This window comes from Nothoprocta perdicaria, unplaced genomic scaffold, assembly GCF_003342845.1.
Source record: "Nothoprocta perdicaria isolate Ctin4 unplaced genomic scaffold, notPer1 scaffold_3, whole genome shotgun sequence".
Classification (NCBI taxonomy): Eukaryota; Metazoa; Chordata; class Aves; order Tinamiformes; family Tinamidae; genus Nothoprocta; species Nothoprocta perdicaria.
This window is the reverse complement of record NW_020455532.1, coordinates 1,935,848-1,958,705: the sequence shown is the minus strand read 5'-3', so window position 1 is coordinate 1,958,705 and position 22,858 is coordinate 1,935,848. Positions and strand designations below refer to the sequence as shown.

Here is a 22,858-nt window from a genome sequence, read left to right as displayed (position 1 = left end):
CTACGTCAGTAGTTCCATTGACACAAGCTGTTGTTTTGAGATGTGTTTTTGGCTCTTGCCAGGGCTGACCAACTTCCGTGTCTCCCCCAATCTGGACCAGCACACGGATACCCCGGTAAAATATAGGGACCTAGTTGGGGTAGAGACTCTTCCCTTCCCCACTGCTGTGACAAAGGTTGGCTGGATGTGTGAAAACGGGGTCTGGAACTGAAATGGAGGYGGGTTGTCCCTTTTGGAAGCAGGAGAACGCACAGTTCCAGCACAAGCACAGCTCAATYGTTCATCATCCTTTAAATCACTGGGCTGCAAGTAGGCCAAGACACGTTGCCCGCTCTGTTTTAGYTCCAGCTGTCAGTGCTCTGCCAGCAAGAAGCTGAACATCATCAGCAACGCGGGAAAGGAGCAGTCACACTGCTCTCCTTAGCAATCTTCTTTTAATTGAGATGAAACTTTATCTTTCTTTTTTCATCCTCAAGTTGCCTTCTCACTCCAGGCTCTGAATTTCACCAACGCTGCCAGAATGGACACGTTTAAACTCACCAAAAATAGAAAGGATGGAATAAATACTAAAGAGACCTCATCAGAAGATTGCTCGTGTCTGCAGCCACTGAGTGCAAGGGGGACAGACCAGATGTCTCGGGTTCTGGTGCTTTTTAAGGACTGGCAAGGCTACAGTTACGTTTTGTCTCACCAGGACTGTGATAGCCACTCGAGCAGGAAAATTCAGTGCTATCAGCTCCTTGCAGTTTGTAAACCAGCCTTTGTCTTTCCCTTCAAGCTCTGCCAAGCCATATTCCCTGCAAGAGGCTGTTCAGCTTTGTGGAGGTTGTTGAATAGATAAATTGGCTCCTGCCAGGAAACACAAAGACTGGAGTCTGACTTTCTGAAAGAAATATTTCCTCCACTTCTGAGTGAAGTGCTGCTGCTTGGTACCTGCAGTTCCTCACTGGACTGCCAAAATAATCTTAAATAGAGCAGTGTTTAACCTTGACTGTATAGAGCAATTAAGTTTAGTTTATTCCTACTATGCTAAGAAGTATTTTTGATATATTCAGTTAGAGGTACCAGATGACATGAGGGATGTGGGGGATTGAGGTCAAATTTGGAATTACTTTATCCTTATAGAAACCTTTCTGTGTTTGTCACTGCCCAMAAGCCTGTTAGGTGCTATAGCTCAAGAGTGAATTGCTATTTTAACTCCTTTACAGATTTCTGTCAGCTGTCACCTCTGTGCTGGACATCAGTATAAGTCACTGGAGTTGATCTGCCACTTCAATCTGCCTGGACAGGGCTTTCCATTAAACCCCAGCTCTGACCTGATTTTCCTGTTGGAATTGGTGTGACCTTAGCCACAAGGTTTGGTGGAAATGGAATCAGTTCAGCAGGTAGCCGTAAATGTGATGTCTTAACATGCTGCATAGTTCGTATTTTYTCTAGCAATGCTCACATAGATTATTTTCCAAGTGGACTGTACAGCCTAGCTACATACAGTGCTTACCATTCAACTTATGGTGCCAGAGTTTACTGCAATGTGAGTAAYAGAAAGAACTTGAACATAAAACCTCTGGTAAGTCCCTTGAACTTACCCATAGCAAGATCTGTTTCAAAGCTGCTCGCAGAAGTTAAGAATGGAGCTCAAAACACGTCCAAAAGGGAATACTTTCCCTGTTTAGTGATATCCAAAATAGTTAATTGCTGCAAACCAGACTTTTTTTCCCCATCTCTTAAAAGCCTGTGTTCTCCGTGGCACTGCTGGCGTGTAGCTTTTCCACCCGTGAAGGACCCGGTGCCCTGGGCCCTGCTTGTGGTGCAGCCTGGTGGCTCCTCTGCGTTCCCGAGCAGCCTGTGCCCGGCACCGCCGGCGGATCGGAGGTGAAGCCGCTCTGCTCTGCTCGGCCACCGCCGTCTGAGCAGCGGGAGACGAAGCTGGAAGGCTGCCGGGGCCACGTTAAGGTGAGGTGTATCTGAATGTCAGTGCTGTGGGGAAAGAGCCGTGCTGTGGAGAGCCGCCTCCTGGCACCAGCTCACCRGCAGAAACTTCTCCATGCTTCCTCTAGAGGGGAATATTTTCCTGTCCGTGGCTGTTGAAGGTCCCGATAGCCAGAGGCAGGGTTAGAAACTGGCTTCTGCTTTTGTATCCGCTTGTCTACAGTAGCCTCCCGTGCTCTGCCTTTGCATGATGTGGATTCCCTGTCCCCAGCCACACTTAAAAACCTCTCGGGTTTTATTTCTTGGTGGTTTTGCTCTTCTGTCTCCCTGGCTGAATGTGCCCAGCTGGATAAGGCCAGTTTAAACTTCAGGCRGCAGCAGCATCTGAGGCTGTTGTGTTAATCCCTGTTAACACAGCAGGTCCTTGGCTATTAAAACAAGCTAAAAGCCCTTCCTCGTGGCAAGGAAGCAGTAGTTTCCTATTGCAGAGGACCAGTGGCAAGGCTCCCCATTGCTCCTGGTGCAGGATTGCCACAGCAATAACTAATAATTCTTTTAAATGAGTTGTGGCAGGATCATGCTCAGCCTGCTAAGAGTGCTTCCTTTGGCTATGTTCAGTGGATGCTAATTGTAACTTAATTAGCACAGTCTCCTTACTACATGACATGGAAGATGAGTCCTAAAGCACCAGGCCTATTTTCCCCACTTCTTTTTGGAGGTTTTCTTCTTTTCTGGGTGAAATGTTAGTCTAGGTTCAGCCACTGTCCTGGGGCAATTGGAGGAGGAAGATGACATGAGCAAGGCTCAGAGCTGGGGCCTGTTGCACTGCAGTCCTGGGCTCGACCCTCGTGTAGCCTCGAACCCCTTTTGCTGGGTCTTGTTTTCTACTTTTTCTACCCTCTTGCCCCAGAGCACTGGTACTGGAGGCTGAAATTCAAGGACTAGTGGAAATTCTTTATGTTTCTCCTATTAGATGACAGCAAACATGGAAGAGAAAAATGTAGGTGCTTGTTGCATACAAGTTGTTTCTTTAGGCAAAGAAAACTTGGATTTATTAGGAAGATCATAGTGCTTGATGGAAGCCGCTTCCACTGCCCACAACGGGGATGAAAGGGACGGAGGGGCAATCCCTAGGGCTTCCACGTGGATTGCACCCTGGCCATTATGAATGAAGGATGTTCCAGCACTGAGCAGTGACAAGCCCTGCCCAAAGAGCTCTGAAAAGCTCTCTCCAGGTAGGTTAGACACATCAGCAGTGTCAAAGTGGATCCCTTCTGGAGTCATCCCAAGAGCTGTCCCACGGCTCCGGAAAGGCCACCAGCGGAGCCGGCCTGCAAGCACAAGGGGAGCCTGTTTCCGAGGCCGATGATGTGGCAGGATCTGCAGGACGGAGCCAGGATGCTCTGTGAGGAGCCTGGATAGAAGCAGCCTTGTTGATGGAGGCCATCGTGGCAGTTCTCTGCACGGCCAGACTGCAGCAGCCGCTTGGCTTGAACAGGAGCACTGTGACCGCCTGGGATGTGCTCAGCCCACGAGCTGCACCTCTGCTCCTGAAGACCCAGGAGGGCCACCAGAGATGCTGGATGGAAGGAGAACATCTTGCAGGGATTCGTTCTCTCTGCCAACTGTTCCTTCTTGCTGTGTCTCCATCGCTCTGTGCACAGAACTGTTTGCTGCTGCCTTCTCCCCTTGTGCTCGGAATATGCTGGGTCACTTGGAGATGGAGGATGCACCAGAGGGGAACCTGGATGCTGCCTTCTGAAGTYGGCAGCATCATCAACCATCCAAGCAGAGCAGAGGAGCATGTGTCCGTGCCCTCTGTATTCTGCCGAGGAGCGTGGGGAGCTGGTGTTGGGAAGGCAGCTTTCCAAAAGGAAGCTCAAGCAGTGCCTGCATCCCTCAGCAGAGTGATTCTGCAAAYTCTGCCCTGTGGAAGAAGCTGCATGAAACATATGTCTTAGAAAGAGGCCCCGTATGGCATCTAGAGCTTTTGGGATTCGCAAGGGGTCTATTTTCCTCCCTGACGTCTTTTTATCATTGATGGAACCAAAGAGGCCAACTGTCACCATCTTAAATCTCACTTCTTATGACTTGCTGACAAAAAGAGAGTGTTTCCAAGGTGTTTTTGGTGTGGGAAAGGTCAGGAAAGGCAAGGAAGACATGAGAGGAATAGACAGTGCAGGGCCAGCCCAGCCCTGCCAGGAGGCCGCCTCCAAGAGCTGCTTCTCCTCCCTTCCCAGCCACCCGGTAGCCGCAGCCGGTGAGCAGTAATTGCCGACACTGAGCTCGCCCGGGAGTGCCAGGAACGTGTGGCCGCCCGTGCCAGCTCCCGCTCGCGCAGGGCTCACAGCCCTCCCTTTGATTGCAGCTCCTGGCCCTCGCTGCAGCCTTCTTGGAATGCTAAGCCGAGCTTGGCTCCCTGAGCAGCGTTACGGTGCGGGGGGAACATAAGCCTGGAAGGATTTGCTTGTGCGAGGGCAGCCCCTGCCGTCAAGGACACCGTGTCACAGTGCAGCTCTTGCAAACAGAGCAGGCTCTGTTCTTGAATCAGCTGCTGCTGCTGGCGCTGTAGAGGATCGTACCTGACTCCAGGGTGCTCAGCAGCCTTCTTTCCACACACATTTTTTGCAGACCTGTTCATTTTTTAGCCTGTTTCTTAACTGCGAGGGACCCTGAAGGCAGAGCTCCTATTCAGCCCAACACACTGACTCTCATTTATGTTAAAATTCCTTCGTACACCCCTTTGGCGTTACCACCGTCATCCCCGTGCGAGGAGCTTTATAGTAAATAAACTCCTTGCTTCCTGCARTAACCGGCTGGGACTCCTGCTAGCCCGGGAAACAATGCAGCAAATTGTGTTGCTAACAAAAGGCTTTGCAAGCACGGGAGGAAGGGAAGGTGGCTTGGGGCCGGATGCAGGTTGCCTTGTTCAGCTGGGATATTCCCCGCTGCCCGGATCTCTCACCCGCTCCATATGTTGGAGTTTTGTCCCTCTGCGTGTTAGGTTTTTTTTTTTTTAATAGGGAAAGGTGTTATTTAGCAGGGAAGAGAGTATCAAAATTTAGTGCAACAAAGCTCTGAGGTGTGACAAAATGTGTTTCCACTGAAGCCAGATTCCCAGAGAGGATCAGACCTCACTGAATAACTGAGGGAGGGAAGATCTGGACTTGGATCCAGATGCTTTCTCAGTGCCCTTCTTTTGACTAACYCCCCCTTGCTTGTTTATCTATTGTTGAGGCATAAAATAGTAAGAGAAGGTTTATCATTGAGAAAGTCAAAACTTTCGTTGATGTAAAAAAAAAAAAAAAAAAAAAAGGATTTTTGAGGGGTTCGCCTTAATTCAATAGCCTCACAAGTTACAGCAAAGATCATGGAAACTAATCAGGATCCCTAAGCCCTGTTCTCTATTGCTCGTGCGTGCCATGGGTTATCCTGCCTGTAGTTGCTGGGGACTTCTCAGCCTCCTTTTCCACCCGGCTCCAACCCAGAGGCTCCGTTAACTCAATGAGCGAAGTCCAAAGGCTCTAAGCAGCAGCTTTCCTGGTTGGCCATCTCTTCTGCATTGTGAAATAATCTCTGCTCCATTTCAGAGAATACTCYTCTTTTCCACGTTCATCAGTCTTCACATATGGGACAGCGGCTAATTAGCTCCTGGCTGATGAACTACTGCTAAAGCTGATCTGRTTAACCACAGCATCTAGCCTAATGCTGCTCTATTAGGCTTCTAATTGAAGTAAAGAGTCTTCTCAGCCGGTAGGTTTTCTTTCCTCAAACCTATCTTCTGCCTGTTGCCTTTTGTCAKAGTTTTCTCCCCTCCTTTTTGTCTCTGGGGTTTGGTGCTCTTCACTCGCCTATTTTTTTTCCACTCTGCATTTAACTGGTAGGAAAATAACTACATACACATCCAATGAGAGCAATTACTGGTAACCAGCAATCACATCCCAGTTCCCGTGGCTGTTCCACTGCTGAACGTTGTCGCTTCCAGGTCGGCTGGCCTGCCCAAAACACATCTTTAGTAAAAGAAATGGCTAATGGGGAGAACCAAGGCGAGTGTCAGTGCCTGGAGGGAGACTTTAATGGCCAAAGCTGGTAGCATCACCCAGGCGAACAGCACAGGAGTCCCAGATGCTTCAGTGGCAGCTCTTGYTTCTTGGGTCCTGGTTCTACGTGTGTTTGATCTCAGTGAGCACAAAGTCAGTCTCCACAAGACCCGGATCCACGGCTGTGTTTGAGCTTCCGATTCCTGTCTTGGGAGGCAACTCCTGTGGATTTCAGGAGACTGCAGGAGAAGTTAGAGGATTAATGAAAAGTGCACATGAAGGGAACCGCTGATCAGTATTTGAGTCATTGCATTATTTTATTGTATACGTATTTCCTAGGTCAGTGTGGAATCTGTTAAGTTCTGACTCCGGGCTTAGGTCATTTGAAGGGCTTAGGACAGAACTGAAGGACTAAAGCTGGGCTGTTGAGTTTACTGCAAGACTGAACAGTGGAAAACCACAGATCTGCCAACAACTAAAGCAGGGGACCTGGCTGGCGTGGTGCAAGCTGTACGTGGCCTCCAGAGCCCCTCTGGAGCATCTGTGGATAACTGGGGAGTTCTGTGACCTTGTTTTGCTTATGCTGGACCTCTGTGCACAGAAATGTGACTCTCTTGCAGCTTGCCAGACTGCTAGGGACTGTGTTTGTGCTTCAAACTTTCCCCAGCTGCAAAATATTTGCTTCTGCTGGGTGATTTCAGTGATACTGGTTAATCTGAGAGCGGGAGCCTCAATGGGTTTTGATTGCTCTGAATGGAGAACTTCTGTCTTTGTGCAGAGAGGGAGCTGCTGATCTGCAGTTCTGGCCATGCTCCAGTGGCTTTTTCAGTACAAACGCAGATGATTTCACGAGGACTATGGATTTTGAGGAGAGAAGAGTCTCTTGGTCTCTTGCCAGGCAGGCAGAGGGGATGGAGGTTGGCTCTAGATTCTTCTCTCCTACAACCTGTGCTCCTCTTCTGACTTCTGGGAGGGTTGCTGCGATGAGGAAGGGTCCACACTGTTCTGTGCCCACCTTTTAGCAACTATTGGCCACAGTGTTGGATGCAACCCACTCTGGGGTCCCTTGGGGAAGAGGTGGGACCATCCCTTCATGCCTGGACATTGCATGACAAAAGGGACTTCTGGAAATTTTTGTGGGAAAGTGTCAGCACGAAGAGGGGACAGTTGCGGCTTGTCTTGATCAAATCACCCAACTTCCAACCTGTGTTTCTACAGAGCTTGCTGCAGCCACGAGTGGTTGCACGTAGCAAGAAAGGCAACTCCAGCTCGTGGAAACGCCAGCCCTGCCTCCTCGCAGGGCTCGGAGYGAGACCTGGAGCCGTGGGAGCTCCGCTTCCCTCCCCTAGGAAGGAGTCCAGGCTCCCAGCAGAGGCTTTGCTGGAGAAGTGCCCGTGAGGAACCGGGACGCCAGGATCAGATTGCACAGGCTCCTCCTTTGGAGGACAGGGAGGGAAGGAGAGGCGGGGAGCAGGAACTTGGCTGCCAACGTGCCCCTTGCCAGCCGGGCACAGGGAGCGCGCGGGGCGCCCGCGTCCCCGAGACCCCCGGGCATCTCCCCACAGCCCCGGCCTGGCATGGAGAGCCTGAGCAGCAGCCTGAAGAAGAAAGCCACCGAGAGGCACCACCGGGCAGAGGTGATGATCGCTGGAGAGCAGCTGAGGTAGGAGGCGACAGGAGCCGGGCCGGGTGGGTCCCGCTGTCTGCGCTGGGGCAGGGGATGCTCAGGGTTGTCGCTCCCTGAAATTCCAACCGCCTTCCATCAGCAGTAGGTGCAAGGTATTATCTAGGAATAAGCACTTTTGTCCCAAGTGGAAGCGTCTCTCCCTCCTCTTTGCCAGCTGATAGTCTCACCTAGGCAGAGGGGGACGGGGGCTTTTCCCTTGTTGCTTCATTCTGGTGCTTCCCGCAGCACAGCTGGGTCTCAGCTGCCCACCACCCCCAGGCATCTCGCATAGCAGCTGTTTTTAGATGGAAACAGGTTTTCTGCTCCTTTTGCATCTTCCCTCAAGCTTGGAACTGGCACTGAGCAGCTGTGGTGAGTTCCCTGGTCCTCAGCTACGCGAGAGCASGGCTACCTGGAAAGCTTTGGTCCATGCTTGGACTTCCAAAGGTGATTCCAGAGGCTGCCCCGTGGGTGGCCCTGCTCCTGAACTGCTTTGCACAGCAAAACAGGGCTCTCCTTTTTAAAAGTCACTCGTAAAAATGTGCTTTTTTTTTTTTTTTTTTTTTTTTTGTCATCACAGTTTTTGAGCAACTTAGGAGATTTTTTCAATGAAAATGTATTCTGCTATGCAAGAAAACCTGTGGGACTGAGAAAACATTTTCCTTTTCCTTGTGGATCTGGGGTTGGAAAAACAGAACTGCTTCGAAGTGTGGAACTTCAGGCTCTTCCAGCTCTTGAGCACGGATTGTGGGTTTGCATCTGGGTCCTTTCTGCTTCGTTTTAAAATGCAGGTAGAAACTAGAAAATGCATCTTTGAATAACTTAACCCAGAACCAAGTTTGCTAGTGCAAGATTTATAAAATAAGCCTTTTGTACCTGTGTTGTCCGTCCTCTGTGAGCCACGTTAACCTCAGCTTTATTTATTTACATCATATTAAGGATTTATAGCTTCCAAATAAGGATTAGGGCTCCATCCTGCAAACACAGCCCGTGCCCAAAGATTTTAAATAGCTACTGATGCTCAGCTGCATTTCCAGCCTTCTTTTTCCCCAGTACTGCTGTCCAGCTCCGTATATTAAATCTTTTGCTTAGGTAGCAACGGGGAGCGCTGCTGCTGGGGGATGGAGAACTGCATAAACCTTCCTGCTTTTGCCAGACTTGCAGCTCAAACATAAGCCAGGTTTAGAAAATGTGCTTAATTTTCTTGTAGGAAAAAGCAGCAGTTGATCTAAGATTGAGGTGCTTCATTTCAGTAACTCAGTGCAAGAGAGGTAAAGCACTGAAAAAATTACTTTTTCCTTCCCATGGACAGAGGGGGCTTATTCATGTTAACTTTTTTCCTGGTGTTTTGCCCATTTTGAGTGACTGCAGTTTGAGAAGGGTCTTATAGGCAGGGCTAAAGGAGAGGGGTCAGGTAATGGGAGAGACGAGAAGATTTTCAGCCCATGCGTTGAAACTGCCATCAGATCCATAGGATCTGCCATCAGATCCAGTGAAGTGGCTTCCTGGTGTTTTTTTCAGGATGCCAGGATATCGGATCACTTGTCGGTCTGGTAGTTATGTGTCTAAAGAGGAGAAAKGGATACAATAAATCTCTTTGAACTGTTCTCCCATACTACACAATGCTCTAGTTCCTAGAAGAGAGGGAAAGGCACAATGCAAAGATTATCCTCTTCTGACAACTGATACCACAGCCCACTTTTTTCTTGACAGTATTTGTCTGGGAACTTCACTCCTCACTGGAAACCTGAATGTCCCTTGAACCATTAAAAAAGGATGGTAAAATCCTCAAGAAAGACAAGATTTGTGCAGAAAGGGAGCAACTTTCTGTTGAAAGAGTAACTTTCTGTTAAAAGTGACTGGGATGATCTTGGAGAGAACTTGAAAGAAGCAGACATACTTTTTAGTGCACTCATTTCCGAACTGGAGTGCCTTGGAATATTGGGGAATTGGGTAGCTCCAAAAATCCCTAACAGTGAACTCATTGCAAGGAGGGTGCTGCCTGGTTGGCTCAGTTCCTTATGTGAGGACGAGCTTGATCTGGTGCAAGTTATTTGCTGGGAAACGTGGTAGAAGGCAGGAGGAGCAAGGGAGCAGAGGCCACACTGAGGAACGTGGAGAAGCACCAAGAGCTCTCACAGTCGAGGTTGGTGTGAGCTGAAAACAGGCGCCCTGCGGGATGCCCGCTGCTCTGCAAGCACCTGGCTGTGGAAGGCAGCCCCATTCCACCTGGATTGCGTCTCATCCCGGCTGCTCCTGGAGCCCTTGGCCTAGGGAGCAGCAGGGATCTCGCCCAGCACAACTGCCCTCTCTCCTGCTGMGTTTTGTGGGTGTTGGATGCGAATACAGTGCAAGTCCTCAGGGTATGTAGTGCTGCAGAGCTGTTTCACGGTGAGATCAAACTCCCTGGGGTGTCACCTAGGTTGGGATGGGGGAACTGAGGCAGGGAGGCTGGAAGACCTTGCGTCAGGGAAAGCAGGACTACACGTCCGCACTGCTCTCTGCAGCTCCTCTCCACACAAGCAATGAATGTGAAGGAGCCTTGCAGCCATCCGGGCAGCTGCAGCCTGCCTGGCTTTCCATGCGTCAGTTCTGCAGGCCTCCATCGGCAAATAATGCTGCTATATCTATATAAAACCTCGAACGTTTGTTTTCCCTCCGCTCCACATCCTGCCCTGCCTCCTCCCCATGTTTTATTTGACCAAACAGACCTTTGCTCTGTCTTCATGATTCTTTGGCCTCCGAGGAAGTCTGCAAATCCCTCTCGGTTTGGTTTGGCCGGAGGGATGAGTCTGTTCAGCGTCAGGATGGATTTCTGAGCCAGAAACAGCTGCACAAGGGAGGGGTGAGGGAAAGGTAGGTGGGGACAGATAGGAACAAAACCAATCCTAAAAATAATGAGGGATGGTGGGTGCTGTGGCTAGACCTGTGAGAGCCCCTCAACTCCCACAATGATGCTGCTTTCTAGTCTACAATGGGGAACTTGGGTTCAACTTTGTGTTGTTGGGTTCATGATGAGTAGAGACTCATTGTAAAGATTAAGATTTCCTCTGCTCTCTTGGTATTGTGTTCAACGGAGCTGCTGTGTCAGGCTCCTGTTGCTCACATCTCCTGCTGTGACTTCTTTTGCTCCTGGCCTGTGCTCTTGCGTGGAAACCTCACCCCGTGTCCTGGGCGTTGTGTGTGTGCAGCAGGAGCAGGGCTCCTGGGTGGCCTTTTGTAAGAGCACCCAATTAGTCACGTTGCACCCAACGCCTTATCTGCTCCCACAGAGGCGTTTGGCTTCATGCAGACACTTTGTGCGTGGTGGCTGCAGCTCTAGCCATTGCTCTGCCTGTCCAATATCTGCASCCTGAGCAAGACACAAGTGCTTAGGAGAGCCAAGAATTATAGTACTTGGAGCCTGCACAGGAACATTCCCCTTCTCTGGCATCTTCTCCAGCAATTGGACGCATTAGAGCAGATGCTTGTGCCTGCACCAAGGTGGATCAACACAACCAGCCTCCCAGTGATGCTGTGTGAAGCATTTGGGAGAGTTTCATTTAAACAGGAGGAAATAACACCAAGGGAGAGGACACCGAAGACAGGGGGAGGAAAAATGGATGAAAGAGGCAACAGCTCAGATCACTCAGCTCCGAAGTAGAAAATCAATCTTCCAAATCTTGACAAGTTCTATGTTGTATTAGTAACATCTGAAGTGACTTGCACACTCTAATCTCAAGAGTTTATTTTCTCTTTTCACCGCTGCAGATCTGCCTTTCAGCAAGGTTACACAGGATGAATAATGATGCCTTTTTGGCGACCTTGGCAAAGAAACAATTTGGTTTCCCAGTGCAGCCGATCCGCAGCAAATGCGTGTGAAAGCAGCACCCTGACCGCCAAATGAGGAGTATTTCTTAATAGTCAATTCTCATGTTCCAGCAAGCATTTTATCCTTGTATTATTCTGTTTTCTTTATTTTTCTTCCTCTTGAAGAAGTAAAATGTATACGAGGAAATTTTTGGCATTTAGGAAAGCCGTAATATTGGGCTACATGCCCTTTCCTAACAATTTTTATCTGCAGCATGATTATAAGCCAGTCAGTTGCATTAACTTCCTTTCTCCAACATATTCTTTTGACTGGTTTATAGGGAGTCGGCTGAGCTGCTCAAAGACACAGCTGGGGTTATGTCCTGCTGTAAACCAAGGACAAAATTCATGTCTCCTCTTAAATAGTAAATAAAAAAATAGAAAGAGTAAAGAAGAGGAAAATGAACAAGGACACAGGGGCAGTGAGTTGAGTATCCTCTGGTGCCTGCTGCACTGATTGTAAGGGCAAAATAACAACATTTTCACATGAATATGTGTGTCCCTGAAAATCTCTTTTAAGTAATAGATTACACTCATAGCAGCCAGAACATTAGTTGCGACAATCAATGAATAAATCTTCTCCACGCAGACACGGGTCATGTCTTGAAGACCTAGTATTCATTAATCCTATAATGTGGAATACGCTGTTGTTATCTGTTAGATCCCAGGATATTTTGGAATTCTTGTTCCTGAAAGTATTCTGCAACAGACAGCATCACGTATGATGCGAAGTACAGATAATTGCTTCAAAAAATACTTGAACTGCAGAACTTGAAGTGTTAAATAAAGGAATGATCTAGTGATTAATGCATCTATAAAATATACTGGCCCAGGGCAAAACTGTGAATCAGAATGAATAATTTGAAATGTGGGAAAAAAAGATGGAGTTGGGGAGAAGATATTAATTAAAAATCTCTGCTCTGAATCTGCTGCATGCACTGGGCATTTTACTGGGTTAATATTTTCAAAACAGTAAGGACCACAAGGCAAAAGTTTGGCTTCTAATTGCATCTCATTCCAAATTTGGGATGTATTTCCCTGTATATTTCCCTATAGCTTGAATCCAGAAAATGTCTGTGCTTTGTGACTTGCTCATGTTAAARCCCTTTTAAAAGTTAGAGCCGTGCTCACTTGTGTGACCTTTATTTAGCCCAGTCCTTATGCCAGGGCTGGCCAGGCTCTTGCAGGCAGGTTCTGGTAAATTCACTCCCAGTYGATCCCAGTGTAAAGCAGAACGTGTCGGGACTATCAGTGGGATTGAAGGCTGGGCTTTCTTGGAGCATATGCAGCCCAGTGCTAGTGCACGTGAGCAGGACCAGTCTGATGCTGTTTGCTGCTTGCTGGTGGGTGCAGGAGCACAGYGGTGGGTGCAATTAGCCTGACCTTCATCTTCGTCAGCCGCACACGGGAGTGACGGATGTTCCCATTAGCATTCCCACCCCGAGCTGTGACTAAGACCTCAGCTTTTGTCCTGGGGCCAGCTCCTGTTCTTGCTCATGTAGTTATGAGAAGAAGAAAGATAGGTACAAAACTGTGCCAAGAACACCTACTACTCTTTTTTTTTTTTCTACTTTTTTGGCTCTTTTTCACAAGCCTCAGTTAGCTCATGTGGTTTTATAGAGATTGGTTTAGAAAAAAAGGCACATAAGGTTCAAGCTAAGCCAGCTATAGGTGATTACAAAAGCAGTGAGGCGACAGTAGGAGAGAAGGGGACATTGAAGAGAGAATTCTTCTTAGGATGGACTGATGCAGTCTTGCAAAGCAGAAATATTTAAGCTTATAAGTCACTGGGCACTTGCCAGAAGTCCCAAAGCATCAGTGGTTTCTGCAGGCTGGGTGGATAACGAGCTGTCAGAGTCCCATGTCSCTGCAACGCCAGCCGTGTTCAACGATGTTCTGTCTCTCCAGGCTTCGCCTCCACGATGGGAAGCTCATTAAGGACAGACGTTACCACCTTCGGACGTACCCGAACTGCTTCGTGGCGAAGGAGCTCACAGACTGGCTGATCGACCACAAGGAAGCACCCGACAGAGAGACGGGCATCCGCCTCATGCAGAAGCTGATGGACCACTACATCATCCACCACGGTTTGTGGATTTTTTTGAGCTGCCCTTTAAGCCTCCCCAGAGAGAACATGTGAGTAGCTGGCCAAAACAGTGTTTATCGGTCAGACCAGGAAATGGGAGCAGTTAAGTCCCTGTTTTATGACCTTCCCATGGGTGAGTGCTCCCAGAGGAGCTYGAAGATTGCAGGCAAGTACAAGGCCCTACAAGGCCACAATTGCATCTCTGTTAAGTTGTAGTGCTTTGCAAGACACACCACAAACTTAAAAAAAAAAAAATACTAGGGCTATGTATTGGTAAAAAGACATTTCAAATGCTCACTTCAAAGCACATTCAGTTATATCTTACTTGTGCTCCCTACAGCAAATGCAGCCACCTAAACAGAGGTGGACACTTTTACAGCKACCAATCTTAGCTCACATTTGTATCATGCAGAAATGTAAGCTGAATGTTAGTGGATACTTTATGTATGCACCAAAGTTCATTTTTTTTTGCCATGCAAAAACAGTGTTCCTCGATTTCCCAGCATACACTTGAGTGGGAGAACTAGGAAGGGGGAGTCCGTGCTAGTCAGTGCAAAGTGTAATCCAATCCCTGTCAACTTGTGGCCAAAGCAATCCTGCAGGAATGTCTTTCTTGGAAATTAAATGGATGTGATGCTATTTTAAAARGCTTTGGTCAGATTCAGGTAGCCACTGCTGAAGTCTTCCTCTTCTCTTGGTTCTTGTATGATGCTGCTATGGGGAAAGAACAGCTTATTGTGGAGTCCTTGTGCATATCCACCCAAAGCTTTTCTGACAAGACCAGATGTTCAGCCAAGTCTGGGACAGTTTCCCTGCCTTGACCTTTCCTGCCTTTGACAACACATCTCCCACTCTGACAAGTAAGAGCAACAGTCCTTAAATAGGAAGGTCTTCAGTTTCCAGTGAAGATTTTTTTTTCATTTTCATCTTGTCAAGTTTTTTTTTTTTTTGTGTGGTTATATCAGGGTTTTCTGCCCAAAACCTTTTTGCTAAGGAAAGGAGAAAGTAAGTTTGTGAGCAGGAGTGGCTGAGCTCAGAGAGGAAACCTGCTTTATCCCTTGGCCCAGCTCTCTCCTGCAAACTTGCTTCCCAGTCTTCAGGACAAGAGCTGGGATAACCTGGTTGTTAGTTTGGTGGTTGGTAGTTTATTACAAGAGGTTGCAGCTGAGGAGACWGAAGGACATAATGCTCATATGAAATTCAACCTGATCTTCCTCCCTCTTCTACTGGGCGCAGAATAGTCTTTGTCTGCTGCAGTCCCAACATTCCCAGTTGCCATCTGGTGCTTGATGAGATTAATGCCCTTTACATTAAGGTGCCTTGAATAAAAATAAGCTCTGCTGCTGTGCTTTATCTCAGAAGAATAAAGGTGATGCAGTTAGTTCTTGGTTAACCATTAACACTTAAAACTGATTATTTTTCCRTCTTCCAAGTGATTTTTCCACAGCCAGGCTGTCAGGTTCAAATAAATCTATTAGTTGATTAAACTTAAGCAGCACTGAGTGCCAGTGCTGTTTTGGTTGCTTATCATGGATGCGTCCCTCCCGTTTCTTGTGATAATTCCTTGCAGAACATGAAAGTTGACTTTCTAACTCACCGTATGCCCATTGATTCTCATTAGTCCTACAGTAACCGGCCTGTTTGCTAACCCCAGCACTGTGCTAAGTGCTTTGCAGTTGGCTGGCCAAGCTGTTTGCACTCCTCTTTGTTGGGATCCAGAAGGCAATAATTAGCTCACAAAGATCGTTTTCTGTGCTGCTTCTTAATGGCCTGACGGGGTTTGAGCTGTTACTCTATGACATGCTGGAAACACATTCAGATTGGTCTTCGAAGAGGAAAAATAGTTTGGTTTTCCATTGGCTTTCCATGGGCTCAGTCCTGTAAGTCGTTCCCAAGAGAAATGTGAAAAGGAGGTTTTTCGTATTGAAGAGAAGACCTAGAGAAGAGCATCACACATAAACCTCTATACCTTTTAACCTAGAGATAACTAAAACTGCTGAGTTAGGGCTCTGTGTTTCTGTTCTCTGTGTGTTGACATCCAGCCCGTGCTGCCTGCACGCTGCAGCACTGAAGCGCCTTCTCCCAACTCCTCCTTTCAGTTTGCGACGAGCACTCAGACTACAAGGATGCCAAACTCTTATATCGTTTCCGCAAGGATGACGGGACCTTCCCCCTCAGTWAGGATGTGAAGGTGTTCATGAGAGGGCAGAGTCTTTATGAGAAGTAAGTGAGTCCTTTCCCTACAAAACAATTCTCAGCCAGAGCTTTGGAAATGCAGCCTGCTGGWTCTGCTGATGCTTTGCCCTGGAATCACTGCTCCAGCCAGCTTTTCTCTTCCTCTGGCTTTGTACCTCCTGCTGTAGCATCAGGATCTGCTGTTTTGAGACAAATTCCTACTTATCTAGGTGTTTACTCAGAAATGTTCCCTCTTTTTGATCAATTCTCTTTCAAAATCCAAATCATCTTCACAGACACCTAATAAGTCCTTAGTCTGGGTTCAGCCTCAAAGCTCTCTCTGGGTGTCTCCTTTAACAACCTCTTAATATTTTCTTGATCCTTTAACACATTGAAAACTCACAAATTAGCCCTGAGGGAGAACTCCTTGCTCAGGCAAGGAGATTTCTGCTGTGCCTTGCTGCCACGAGGGCGTCCCTTTGGCTTTGGCAGAGGAAATCGGACAGTGGAGAAAAGCATCTGACTCTTCTCATGGCTGAAGTCGCTGCTCCCTCTCGTGGATGCGCTGAATTTCGCTTCCATATAGGCAGCAAAGAGTGTGCTTGTCTTTACTGGACTGCATCTTCTACGTCAATTTGGATTAGCTGACATTTGGACATACAGTTTTGTTGCTTGTTTGCCTTTGCCCTGCAGTCCAGCTGAGCTGATTTTCCTGACGCTGCTTCCTCCTTGTGATGAAGACATACAAAGCAATCAGATTCGCRTAGAAAGTTGCATCTGCGCATTGCCCTCTCCCTTCCCTCTGATTCTAGACAAAAATATTTTGTCTAGAACAGTTTGCCTGCTTCTTTTGGGCTTGTTTTGGCTGGCTTCAGCTGCTGCTGAGCATCCTGTGCAGGTAGGYAGGGCTAGGAAGGGTCACTGGAGCCGTGTTCCGCTCTGTGCCAGGCTGATCAGTGTTGAAGATTCAATTCTGAAGGTGCGGGAGGAGAACTCTGTGAAGTACCAGAGGACCTTCTTGGGCTCCGAAATGATTGACTGGCTCATGCAGGAGGGAGAAGCAGCCAACCGAAAGGAAGCCGTGGAGCTGGGCCGGGCACTGCTGGAGCACGGGATCGTTCAGCACGGTGAGTGGAGGCTCACACCAAGCAGAAAGGGGCAGGAGAAGATGAGCAAGAGGGACGGGAGAAGATGAGCACAGTTGTCAGGGCTGTGCTAGGAACAAATCCCCATTCATGCAATGCAACAAGTGCTGGTTGAGTGCCCACTTGATATGGCAATGGGTCCATTTAGTTCTATGTCTGGAGTTTGTGACCCTTGAAATCAGAGCAGTCTGGCATCACCCACAAAGGCTTTGAGATGAGAGTCAAGTTATTTTTCTGCAGTTCTTCAAAGCCTTGGGCTAGAGGCCTGGGATCCTCCCTGGGTTTTGGAGGCTGTTTGTGAGGATGTGATGTGGAGATCACAATATTCTGCTGGAGCTGAACTTTCCATTCAAAAAGCATCAGGTCTTCTGAACACCTTGGGAAAGGGACAGCTTGAGGAGTGACAGTGGTCATGCCAGCTTCCCTGTGGGTAGCCATTGGGTTGATGTTCTCAAACAACTACAAAGATTAAAATGTAGCATAAAGATATTAAAAATAATTAACGTGGGCCCCTCAGGGTGTTTGCCATGTATTTTCTGCACACCTTCAGCCACTCTCCCCTCTTCTGTCCTCTGCCAGTGTCCAACAGGCATCACTTCTTTGACAGCAACATTCTCTATCAGTTCTGGATCAACTTTCGCCGGAGACGTCGTCTCACGGAGCTGCTCAGTGAAACCTCTTCTCGTGCTCTGTCCGAGAGCCCGGACAGTCCCTTCTGCCTGCGCAAGCTCAACCCGGACCCAGGCAACACGAGCTTCCTTTCTGGTAATTCCTGTGGCTCTGTTTGTGCAAGGATGCAAAAGCAAGACTGTCCCGGCCAGAGGAAACCTGGAATGTTGTTCCAGGTGTATGATGAAGTAACCACCCATCCCAAGCACTGGTTTGTGGTGGATATTCCAATTCAGTGGCGGTCTCTTCCCCTAGCTGCCTGTCCCAGGAAAATAACATCTCATGTCTCTAATATTACTATTTTTATTAGAGGCTCCCTGTCATATATAATTATTTCCTTTCCTGGAAGTCAGAGAGTTTCTATTTTGAAACAGGACATAAATGTGTCGGTCTTGAACCAGTTATCCCACACACCTCAAATTCCCTTAGACTCATGTGGGCCATCAGGAGCCAGGAATACCAGCCTGGCATGGGAATGCCAGTAAGCAGGAGGGACAAACAAACACAAACAAACTCAGGGGTGTGTGTATGTGTGTATGTGTGTGTGACTTTTAAGAGCTAGAAATTTGATTCCTGTCTTTTTATTTACATGAACAGAAAAGAAATTGATTCAGACACAGACTATTCCCTAATTTATGCAGAGCTTGCTTAGCCTCAAAAACAGGGCAGAAAGTTTGTATTTAAAATTTCACTATGCCACACTACATTGCTTTTTATCCCTGAAATCTCTTATTTAAGGCTAGTTTTATACTATTTTATACTTCCACCTTCAGTGCATGTTTTCCCTTCAGATAAGGGCCAGGCTGATAGAGTAATTTTGTTATTTTAGGCTTATTTATTCCTTCCTTAGGTATTTTTTTTTCTGGCTTCTTTCAGTCCAACCCAACAAGGAGATTAAAATTGTCTCAGCAGTTCGAAGGAGCAGCATCACTTCCCTGGCTGGAAACTCCAACCCTTACTTCAGTGCTGCTCCTATATTGGTCTTCCCTCCCGCGGCTGAGTGCAACCCCAAATCAGGTCAGAGCTTCTGCATTGCCTTGTTATTGCATTAGACATGTCCACATCTCTGGGATATGGGCTGGCTCAGGCCTTACGAGCAAACCTATCCACGAACTACTTGGCAATGTGCAAGGGAGGAGGGTCAACCTCATCTCTGGGGCTTGATTTGAAAAGTTGTACAATTATCTTAGGGGGAAAGAAAGTTGAATTCAAAGATTTCWATGTGCAGTAATTGTAGCTGGCTCTACCATCTGTTCCTCAGCCTATGGTAATCCCCACGCTTGCTATTAAGCACTTTACTGTATGAAAGCCTTGATTCTGATAGGATCTGTCACCTTCCTCTCTAGTGTTAAAGAGACCAGTCACCAATGAAGAGCTCCTGTCCCCTGGGGCCCCCTACATCAAGAAAACACTAACTGTAAGTGATCACTCTGAGCAGTATTGCTAATMTAAGAGCCTGGACTCTGTGACCACTCTTTACTAGCTTCGTGTCTGTTGCTGTGAGCTCTGTGTGTTGAAACTTTGATTGCATGTCACATCGTCACACTTAGCTAACATGATGCCTTTCAGTGGGTCAATGTCTGCAGCCATCCTGGGGTGAAACTGGTTTTCACTCTCTGCATCCCCTGCTTTCATTTCATGTATATCAAAAATAGGTAGAATCAGGAAAGAGAACATTTCCTGCCCAGGAAAAGTCCTATTTGTATTTCACCAGGCTCCAGGCAAACTGAAGATTCAGTCAAGTCTTGTGACAGCTGAGGCYTTGATATCCCTTATCCTCTCAGTCACAAAGATGTCACCTTTCTGTGCAGTTTTATGGATTTTTGGCTTTGTGCTACAGACCAGATTGGGAGGCATCACTAGGTTTCTGAAGAAAAAGGGTTGTAGGGAACAGAAGTGAAAGAGGAGCATTTGAGATTCACAATACCCTGCAAAATCTTCAGGATGCTGCAAAAACCCTTAGTTTGGGGCTTTTATTCTTCTAAAGATGTAGAACCTGATAGCTCCAGTCAGTCCAAGCAGAGCTATTGAGTGCTGCCCTCTGGATCCTATCACACTTGTTTATTTTTGTGTAAATGATCATTCGRCCAGAATTGCCACACTCCCTATTTTTCAGACTTTTCCTATCCCGCTCCATGAGGGGAAATTCCATACGGCCAGTTCAGGAAGCCTGCTGCCTCTCTTGCCTTACTGGTTTGCTGCAAGAGAGGTTACAGAAGGGAAGGGCTGTGGATCAAGTCTGAGCACATGCCATTCCTTCGCCTCCAGAACGCTCTTGCCCTGCCCTTCAACTCTGCCAGGCTGGGCTTTTCATGGCTCATTTCCTTCTGCTTAGCTCTGCAGTTGCTTTTATTTGTTTATATGGGTAATATGCAGAGTGCTTTGAGAGTTTGTTTTCCCTTTAAGTCACATCAGATGGCCAACGTATCGCGGCAAACTGCTTTGACAAGCTGAGATCAGAGCGGGAAAAGTTCAAAGAGTGGATATTTCCATCCTGGAAATGCTGTCCTGTGCCAGGAAAAAAAGGCAAACACTCYGTGTGCGTTCTCTAGAAATGTTCTGCACATGGTCTTAGTGCACGTCATGCATTTAATGTCATGTTGCCTGTGCTTCGTTATTCTGTTCTTGCTGGCATGGCATGTTAATCAGAAAGCAGCTTTACAGATAGCAAATAATTTTGCATCTCTTGTGACACACATGCTGGGCATGTTCCATCATGCTCTGCCAAATGATGCTAGTGTAGTATCAGAGAAGACCTGGAGGATTAAATAGTTCTTAAAAATCTGTGTTTTGCCCAAATATAGCAAGACACTGAACAAGCTAAGGAGAAATATTGACTATACCTGCAAATAGAGAAATAAACGACAACCTCAAAAAGTAAAAGCAAAAACTTAATCTCTACCCACAGTTGAACATGAGACAAGAGGAAAATGGAAGGGCAGTTTTATTGTCAAGGGTGCTCTCTGAAGCACTGCACTGGTGCAGGTAAATGAGAATAAAATTCTCCGCCAGAATAAAAAGAGAGAGAGATGGAAGAACTCTCCTAGAAACCGGGATTCCCAGGAGGAATCAGTGCCCAGCTGCCATGCTGAGATCTGTCAGAGATTTATGATGCACAGCTATGGAAGTCTCGCTAATTCCCAAGGGTGACCTCCTCCACCTGAGAGACTGAGAAAGAGCTGACACTGTTGCTAGCAGAGCTGGAAGGAGAACATAAGGATCCTTTTCTTTCTGCTTTGCTGGTCCTTGAGCCAAACCATTCTGTTTTTCTCCCACCAATCTTGGAGATAATGATCTTGAGAAGAATTCACACCATAGAGTTGTGTGCTGGTGCTGCATTTGGAATTGGGGAGCAGGTCATTGCTTGGTGGGCAGGTGGGATGTTCACTTGTGGAAGTGTTTAAGCTAATCAGGTAACCTTAGCTTCAGCACTGCAGAATCTCTTCCAGAGAAGAAGAAAAAGCCTTTTTTTTGTTGTTTTTAAAGCCCTTTTGTTCTGTTTGTAGATTGTGGGGGATGCTGTGGGCTGGGGGTTTGTGGTCCGAGGAGGAAGACCTTGCCACATCCAAGCAGTGGACCCGGGAGGACCTGCTGCTGCTGCAGGGATGAAGGTACTTCTTCATCACGGTAACTTAACACGAGAGAGGACATTCGTCCTGCTTGAGCTTCCCAGGCTGCAAACATCCTCTGTGATAATGCCACCAGCTGCAACAGGGATAAATCTGGTCACGTCAGAGGAAGCTTCGGTGACAATGTGGGAGGCAGAGTGAAAGACATGCTGTCCTGCAGGCAAAACGTGCTACGTGGGTCTTCCTGGCTGGGGCTTGTCTTCTGCCCGAGCAGTTCAAAGGCTGGGCAGCTAAAAGGGCCAAAATAAGCTGTCCTGTGGCAAACTTTATAGCTACTCAAGTTCTGTTTTAGTACTAAAAGCAGGAATTCCCACTTCAGTTATATACAGTGACTAGAGCTGAAGTGAAGCAGGGAAGGAGCAGAGCTTTATCACGAGTCGTTCGCTCTTGCCACTCCTGCAGTGTCATGTATTTGTGTTCATCTGCTATTAACAGCATTGCTCTGTGCAGAACTGCTTTTTCTTTCTTGTTTATATCCAGGAAAGCTGAATGATTTTAGATTGATAATTTCCCCTTGATTTGTCTAGTAATCTGCAGGATTTCCAGCTCAGGTGAAATGAACTGAGGTCTTGATAATCATTGTAGACCAACGTATGGGCTACAGATAACAGTTTTACGAGCAGGTGAAGGAAACATAGAGTTTCACAGATCCACTATAAAAATCTTAGCAGTGAGGGGAGTCATTTCAGCAAACTGATATAACTATAAAATCATTTGGATATTTTAAAAAAGTGGTTCTTCAGAGGAAGAGTTTGTGACTGCTTGTTTGCTTCAGGCAGGATTGGGAATTGGTGAATTTGTTTCATTTACTCAGGAGCCCAGCTCATCTCTCCCCTTCTAATCTCATTTGCTACCAAACTGCCAAATATTAATATAGTGCCTCATTTCCATCTGCAAAATCAAGCACTGCTCACAAATGAGTCTTTTTGCTTTCTGTTAGCTCACTGTCTAAATCCCTTTTGTCCCTTTTTATGATGCAGTGATTGTAGCACAGTGATTATTGGTGTAACTGATAGAGCAGTGATGCTTTCTGGTTTGTGGGATTCTGTAGCAAGTCACTTGCATCGCAAAGGTTGGCTCTAGATAGTCACGAGCAGCGTTGCCTCCATGCATCAGTCGAAGGTAACCAGCCSTTCGTCTCCTTGCAGGTGTGTCAGTTTGTTTTCTCTGTGAACGGCATGTGTGTTTTGCACTTGGACTATCAGACCATCAGCAGCCTCATCATGACAGGACCACGAACTCTGGTCATGGAAGTCATGGAAGCTGTTGAATGAATGAAGGAGTCTCTCGTCCCACCGCTGTTTGGAAAAGCAGGACACTTCTCAAAAGAACGATGGACCATGGGAAGGGACCAGGCACAACCTTTCACTCAGATTTTAACCAGGCATTTTAATATATTTTCCAATAAAAACATTCTAATAGACAAGTCTGGGATGTCGATGATGAAATATTTGGCTATACCTGCTTTTGAGAGGGTCTAAACTCTCACAGTTCTTTTTAATGCCAGTGAGAGAGTTGAGCACATCTTGAAGCCAAGTCCTTAGCACACAGGATTCTTTCCCCCAGCCAAGCAGCAAGTCAGGTAGCACAAACTGGTGAGTATGAAGGGTTGCTACCAAGGAAGGGAGCATGACTGAGCTCCTTTGAGTGCCAAGAGCACAACACGTTCT

General features: G+C 47.2%; 1 protein-coding gene across 1 annotated transcript; it reads left to right on the top strand.

Moving 5' to 3' along the window:
- Positions 1-7,546: 7,546 nt before the first annotated feature.
- LOC112949808 (DEP domain-containing mTOR-interacting protein-like) lies at positions 7,547-22,608 on the top strand. The gene is made up of 9 exons (XM_026042274.1): positions 7,547-7,632; positions 13,393-13,571; positions 15,670-15,793; positions 16,694-16,872; positions 17,470-17,655; positions 18,436-18,576; positions 18,906-18,976; positions 21,066-21,170; positions 22,337-22,608. The coding sequence occupies exons 1-9, from the start codon at positions 7,547-7,549 to the stop codon at positions 22,460-22,462; spliced, it is 1,197 nt and encodes a 398-aa protein (XP_025898059.1). The 3' UTR covers positions 22,463-22,608.
- Positions 22,609-22,858: the final 250 nt, after the last annotated feature.